Raw genomic sequence first — 7,989 nt, forward strand, 5'->3', positions numbered from 1 at the left:
GACTGACAATCTCCTTACAAATATCAGCAACACAATATAAATATCACTAACAGATGTCAATGAGTATCATAACATTACCACTTTCTACTTTACTAATTCATAACTGAACAGAATTTCAGATGATTAACTGATCTTACTACCACTAACAGCAGTTGTATCTTGTCTAAATTTCTTCCAAAAGGATGCAAAATGAAGTCGTGGTCTGGATGGACTGACTGTACCAAGCTGTGTGGTGGGGGAATCCAGGAACGGCTAATGACAGCCAAGAAGAGATTCAAAAATGCGCAGTTAAATAGTTGTAAAGACCGAAAGGAGATACGGGCCTGCAATGTCCACCCCTGCTAGGCCTGTACTGAATGGGCTTGTGGGATGGGACCCAATCTAGATTATGAACAGACTGTGACACAATGTCTTGCAGTAATTTAATGCACTCTGTTTGGGGTTGGAAAGCTGCAACAGGTAGTCTGTTATTTTCACTTTTGTTTTCTAGAATTTATAGTGATCCAGGCCTTGTCTAGCCTGTAAACGGACAAGAAACCAATAAGGGAGGGTACTCAGAGTTGCAATGTACTGTACAATTCAGATGTATTAATATGCATTAATATTTAACAGTCCTTTGAGGAGCTTTGAAGTGGTTTTGAAGATTGATTTTTCTTTTTTTTTTTTTCTTTTTTTTTTTTATAAGCAGGACCATGGCATTAATGTGTTCTGAAATGAAATTTAAAACAAATTTCTTATTTTAAACTCTGTGATCCAAATGAACACACACACATATACAGAAAATATAATACTCCAAAAAGAAATTTAAAAAAAAAATTTAAAATCAGTCACATGAGTCAGTGGTTCAAAGGCAGTTGCAATTTTGAGCACAACTGTATATATATATATATATATTAGTGCTCAGCGTAAATGAGTACACCCCTTTTGAAAAGTAACATTTTAAACAATAACTCAATGAACACAAAAACAATTTCCAAAATGTTGACAAGACTAAGTTTAATATAACATATTATTAACCTTATTTTCATGTTACAAGTTAAACAGATAACTTAGATTACACATTTTTCAGTTTTACTCAAATTAGGGTGATGCAAAAATGAGTACACCCCACAACAAAAACTACTACATCTAGTACTTTGTATGGCCTCCATGATTTTTAATGACAGCACCAAGTCTTCTAGGCATGGAATGAACAAGTTGGTGACATTTTGCAACATCTATCTTTTTCCATTCTTCAAGAATGACCTCTTTTAGAGACTGGATGCTGGATGGAGATTGATGCTCAACTTGTCTCTTCAGAATTCCCCATAGGTGTTCGATTGGGTTCAGATCAGGACCCACTGAATCACTTTCACCCTGTTCTTTTTCAGAAATCCAACAGTGGCCTTAGATGTGTGTTTAGGATCGTTGTCATGTTGGAAAAGTGCACGACGACCAAGGGCACGGAGTGATGGTAGCATCTTCTCTTTCAGTATAGAGCAGTACATCTGTGAATTCATGATGCCATCAATGAAATGCAGCTCCCCGACACCAGCAGCACTCATGCAGCCCTCATGGGCCCTGGCAAACTCTAGACGGGCTTTTTTGTGCCTGGGCTTTAGGAAAAGCTTATATTTATGGGCTTTTTGTGCCTTTATTTGGAGAGAACAGTAGAGAGCAGACAGGAAAGCACTGAGCGGGATCGGCAAAGGACCTCGAGACAGGAATCAAACTCGGGTCGCCGTGAACGCATTTGCGGCATATGTCGGCACACTAACCACTAGGGTATCTGCGCCGACACAGTTCCATCTTTTTTTAAATTTTTGCACTACTTTTGCTACAGTATTCTGGCTGATAAGCTTTGCTGATCTTCTTGTAGCCTTCACTTTTCTGGTGTAAAGAAATTATTTTCTTTCTCAGTTCTTGTGACATTTCTCTTCCATGTGGTGCCATTGCTGACAGCATGAAATGGGAAGGGGTTTTAACACCCTTTTATAGTCAACTGTCTGCTGGACACCTGTGTAATGAATAATTAGACTCACCTGTGGTTGAATTCTTGTTAAATTAGACATCTGTAGTCTAAAATTTAGCTTTGCTCCAGAGACTTTCAGTGGGGTGTACTCATTTTTGCATCACCCTAATTTGAGTAAAACTGAACATTTTGTTCTCTAAGTTATATTATTAACCTTACTTTCATGTTATAAGTTAAACAGATGTCATATAAAACTTAGTCTTGTCAACACTTTGAAAATTGTTTTTGTGTTCACTGAGATATTGTTTAAAATGTTACTTTTCAAAGGGGGTGTACTCATTTACGCTGAGCACAGTGTATATATATATATATATATATAATTTTCCTTTTTCCCTCTCTTGCTCGGCTATTACAAACAGGCCAGAAGAAAAACTGACAAGCACACATGTTCACATTCACCCTGCAATCAAAGTGATAAGAAGAGCTACATTTAGATGCAAGCAAACATTTGGATAGATACTGAAACTTACAATATGGAACTATTGACAACATCTTAAAAATGTAAACATTATTATGTATTTACAGCTATAGACATGTCAAATATTTACAAATGTTGTATCAAATATTTATGTCATAAATATATGTATAGCTACATTTTTTTTTTTTTTTTTTTTTTTACCATTTTATGGATTTTAGATCCATTGACCCTACCGCCAAACCTAAACATAATCAACTTTTTAGAGAGCATAAAAATAAAGTTAGTTTCAATATACCATTAAATAGATATTTAATGCTAATCACTAATCTCACTCCTACCTCTAAACACAACCTAACCATTTCTTAAAAATATATACAGCATAAAGAATAATGTAACAGACAGATGTCTAATCACCGATCACAATTTATTTTTTGCTAAAATGTCTAAAGGCAAGACAAAAGTAATCCAAATAGCGATGTGTTGCATTCATTTATTTATTTATTTATTTATTTTATTTTTTGGTAATTTTGAATCACAGCAAGAATTCAAAAGAAAAATAATTTGTGTCCCACAGCAAACAAAATAACATGACAAGTAATGGTTAAATGATTACAGAATTGTTATTTATTTTAAGGTTTTAAAAAGTAGCCTTGTTTAACATTATGTAATCCTTTGAATTGAGTAGGCACCAGAAGTCACACAGAACAGAATTAAATGTTATAATTTTAAATTAGGTAAATGAGTCAACTGTGTTAAACGCATTTTTAAACATAGTCTCATTGATCATAAATACAAAATCAAATGATTTTTTTTCCCCCACGATTTGAATATTTATAAATAAGTATTCATAATGTGTGTCTATAAAGTTTTTCATACATAAATAATTTACGTTTTAGATGCTGTCAATGTTGTACTTTTTTGTCTATTCAAATGCAAGTAAATGGTAGAACCACACTTTTCATAAAATACATAAGAGTTTAGATGAGATCACAAGATCACTTTGATACACAATTTCTTGCAAAATTGTTTACTTGCATCTAAAGACTGCTATTCTTTTAGTTTTGACATCTTTAAAAAATATTATTTTAACTTTTTACTCCACTTAGCTTCTTAATATACAGTGGCCCAAAAAGAATTTTGATACTTAGTCTCACTTAAAATGTATGTTTTTTTTTTTTTTTTTTATTGCACTAGAAGATAAATTATCAAACCAAATGGCACCCACAAACAAATGATGTTAGACCTTCTCTTAGAGCTTACTTCAGTTTGAACTTCTTTTTAAATTGACTTTTATTCAGCTGGTATCACACAAGTGTCCTAGCAAAGTACAACAAGTGTAGTTCATCACTTTAACTTGTTCCAGTATACAAACAAACAAACAATAAATAAATAATTGCTCCACTAACATTTAACAAAGTGTGCAAATACAAAACAATGTATTTATTTTGACCATTACATCTATTGTTTAATCTTTTAAATCATATCAGACATGTTAAAAAGTGTGCTTGTACAATGTTTAAAATAAATAGTTCATGGTTTTATATATTTTGTCTAATGCAATAACATTCACACAGTTTAAGTATGTTTTCACTGTCTTAATATTTTGGGGAAACATTGCAACACTAATTATTACTTTCAAACAAAAAGTAGAAAAATATTAACATTCACATAATTATTGTTAAGTTGTTGAAAGCAGATCTTTGTTTTTCACAGCCAAATCCCTTGTAGCATAAACATTTGTGCACTATGAAAGAATGACAGACCACTGAGATTAAAAAAATAATAATAATAATAATCTCAATTAATAAAATTAAGACTTAATTCACAATTCATTAAGCCTATAGGATGTATAGTACAGGTAACATCTGCCTGTATAGTTGCCCTTTTGTAAATCAAGCCCTAGAGCTGGTAATATGTTTGATTTTAACATGATCTCTGCCCAGAATTATTGCCATGTATACAAACCAGCTGTACTTACTTTTGCAAGATTACTGTAAAATTGTTGTGAGAAAATATTCTATTCTTGAGTAATGATAATGGCCTTAAGCCAGTTCAATTAAGTAATGGAACTGTTGTCTCCTGTGATTAATTTTTGGTGTGTAATTTTCCTGAACTAAAGCACATATAACCAGCCATTCCAGGATTTTCTATGTTTCATGTTTGAAAATGAATGCTGTCTAGGACCCACTGATCTGATATTATTTTGTTCCCCACTGTAAGACATGTAGATACCATTTAACTGAAATATGTTAATTTGTTGGATTTTGATTTGCTTTGGTTTTATCAGCCCTTCTGATAACTCCTATTTTTTTTTATAAGAACTTATTCTTACCAAAGTCTTGCGTTGATGTTTTGTAGTTGTCTCTCTTCCTTGTTGGTCCTCTGACATGATTCAGACTTTTTGAATATTTCCCCTTTACAATAAAAGGAAATAGTATCAAAGTGCCTAATTCATTTCCTGATTATTTGTGCAAAAGGTTTTATTATATAATCCCGCTAATCATATAATCCCAAAAACAGTACAAATGCATCTAAATAACACATTTGATGTGCCACGAGGGTTGGTCTTGGGTCCTTTGTTGCTCTCCCTGTAAGTGATATCTTTAGATGTTATTAACAAAACAGTTGTGTGTCATCTGAATAAAAAAGAAAAAAAAAAAAGCTGCGTCATGGTGCACGCTATGGGAACAATTCCATGTGAACCGGTGTCTGAAGCACGTGTATACACACAGCAATTCAATTGGCTGGGCGTACAGCGTGATGACGCAACACTGCACATCACCAAGACCATAAATAGATGCCTGAAATGCTCATCATCAGTTTCACTTTCTCCAGGAGCCACATGTATGTTGACCATGTGTGTGTGGAAAACAATTGTAAAGTGTGTGTGTGTGTGTGTGTGTGTGTGTGTGTGTGTGTGTGTGTGTGTGTGTGTGTGTGTGTGTGTGTGTGTGTGTGTGTGTGTGTGTGTGTGTGTGTGAATTAAAGAATAGAAGTTAGTCTTTAATGGCAGGAACTCAATATAGGAGATGTGTGATGCCATACCCCCACTTCATTATATGGGATGGAATGAGTGCACACAGTCAGTCCTCGAGGGGAGAAGTTCAGCATTTGCATTCTCCGATCCTGCTGGGTTCTCTTCTGGAGGGATGAGAGTCAAACCGCTGCACCCTGTGGCTTTGGTCATGGGGATCGCATGTTGAGTTGGCGGAAGCAGAGCTTGAGATGGGTGAGAGAGCCTTATCTCTTGCCCTTTCTGCCAATTTAGAGGTCCCCATTTTGGATATTGAAGCTCACTGCTATTTCTTCAGATCCAAATGAGAAGCTTATGTTTTCCGCATCTGATCCCAGGTGAAAAAAAAGTACATTTGTAGTACATTCTTATTTTTTTGTGCTAAATAAAACTAAAAGTTATACATGCAGGTTCAGAATGATAACACTCAAACTCATTATGTCACAAATTCAGTCCGAGGATTGGTTTGTGATGATAGACCTAAAGGACACTTATTTCCACATTGAGATTCTGGCTGAACCAGGAAGTTTCTCAGGGTCACTTTCAGGGGTGAAGCTCACCAGTATTGAGTTCTTCCTTTCAGCCTAGCTTTGTCCCTGGCTTCTCTGCGACTTCAGGCCATTCATGTGCTCAGTTACATTGATGATTGGCTGATTTTATCTCAGTTGGAAGAGCAAGCAGCACGGCATCGATCGGCATCGGCATCGAGGGTCTGTGCAGCTGACTTATCTGTTTCTTGTGGTCTTTGCTGAGGATCTGTGCAGATGGTTTTCGTGTTTTACGAGGTCTTTACAGGGTGCTTGTCTAGTTGTCATGGCCTCCACTGACTGACATTCAGGGCTGTTGCGGTCATCACTAGGTGCAGGTCCACCATCCGGGGCCGTATTCACAAAATATCTAAAGGCTAAAAGTAGCTCCTAACTTGCCGATTTAGGAGAAACTCTTAAAAATAATGGGAGTGTCAATCCTAATTTTAGGACTCCTAAATTTTTGCTCTAAGAGTATTTCACAAAGCATTTTAACACTAAAAGTAGCTCCTAAATCTGTGAAACGTTAGGAGTAGTCAAGAGGACTCCTAAGTCACTGAGACAAAATCACAAACAATCCTAATGGCCATTGCTGCCAGTCCACCTCAGCAATCTGCCTAAATGCAATACATATTTTGATTTATAGATTTGAATCGATAAAACGTCCAAAATAAATCTTTAATAAATAAATAAATAATGTCCGATTACCTGTGGCAGTTGTTTTCACAAGTTCACACTTATAAATGATCGAATAAAATAAAGAAAAATATAGCGTATTTGGCATGCTGTCCAAGGGGATCGAGGGCTCCTTGGAATTTATTTAGCCTTAACCCAGAGTTCTCCCTGTATCCCAGCCGAGAGTGAGGAACGGGGTGGTGGAGGGATGCAGAAAAGCACCGAGGTAACTATAGGTGAGTCGGCTCTCGTCTGTGTATATACCTCCTCTCGAGCTGATTAGAGAGACGGTTTGAATGCTCCTCACAAATTTGTTTATAAAATATAATTTGTCGCTTGAATTCTTCAATCTCTTGAGAAGCAGACATGTAAGAGGCGGACAATTAGCTGAACATATACTAGTTTAATTAGTGACAGCCTACATTTTAAAACCTTCATTTGAATATGGCAACATTTTTATTTTAAAATCTTTATTTGAATATGGCAACATTTGTATTTTAAAACTTTTGTTTAAATATAGCAACATGATACCTCATTCTACAATATTTCTATGATTAAATCGCTGACAGAAGCTCTTCCCCCATCAGCCAATCACCATGTGCATAGTTTAGTAAGCGTGTTGACATCATCCATAGCAATGAGGTCAACCCCGCCCTTACTCTTAGTTTAAGACTTCTCACTATTCCTTAGTAAAAGTTGGTCTCAGCAGCTTTGTGAATAGGTTTTAAGAGAAAACCTTTAACTAAGAACTTTTACTGCCATTTAGGAGAACTCTTAGTGCTAAGATAAAATGTTTTGTGAATATGGCTCCTGATCTGAATATGGACCTGGGCTGGGTTTCCTGATAACGTTGTATCTTAGTGCACTACGAAGACTCTAAAGGTATACCTTAACTAAAGGTATACCTTTTCTAGACATGTTCCCCCAAACTATACATTAGGAGGTTGCTTAAGGTATACCTTCTTACGTGCAATGTTACCAGGTGCTGTCCATGGCGGTGGTGCTGAATTGTTGATATCGATGGCTCAAAAATCGATTATTCTTTCTATGCAGAGGCTGCTTCACTACATTATGTGAGAAAGCAGTGTTCTTTATAAAAGAAGCACTTCAGAAATAGTTGAAATTGCATTTATCAGGACTCATGGGATCTTATAAAAATAATCCAACCCTGGATATTTTATATTATTTCAAAATGAGTGCACGAACCCGCAACATCATGCACAAACATATCATGCCTCAACCCGTAGCGGGCAGTATGCCTTCACTGGCCTTTGAAAGGGTCATTTATATTATCATAATATATTTGCCATAGTGTCTTCATTTACTCTACAACCAGGGTTAATTC

The 7,989-nt window shown here is 35.7% G+C and overlaps 1 protein-coding gene across 1 annotated transcript in view; it reads left to right on the top strand.

Moving 5' to 3' along the window:
* Positions 1-4,879, top strand: part of spon1a (spondin 1a) — a 212,455-nt gene extending 207,576 nt beyond the window's left edge. The window contains exon 16 of the mRNA XM_051871019.1: positions 182-4,879. Within this exon, the coding sequence (XP_051726979.1) occupies positions 182-345 (164 nt within the window). The 3' untranslated portion in view covers positions 346-4,879. The remainder of the gene's footprint in view (positions 1-181) is intronic.
* The last annotated feature ends 3,110 nt before the right edge of the window (positions 4,880-7,989 follow it).

This window comes from Ctenopharyngodon idella, chromosome 18, assembly GCF_019924925.1.
Source record: "Ctenopharyngodon idella isolate HZGC_01 chromosome 18, HZGC01, whole genome shotgun sequence".
Taxonomy (NCBI): Eukaryota; Metazoa; Chordata; class Actinopteri; order Cypriniformes; family Xenocyprididae; genus Ctenopharyngodon; species Ctenopharyngodon idella.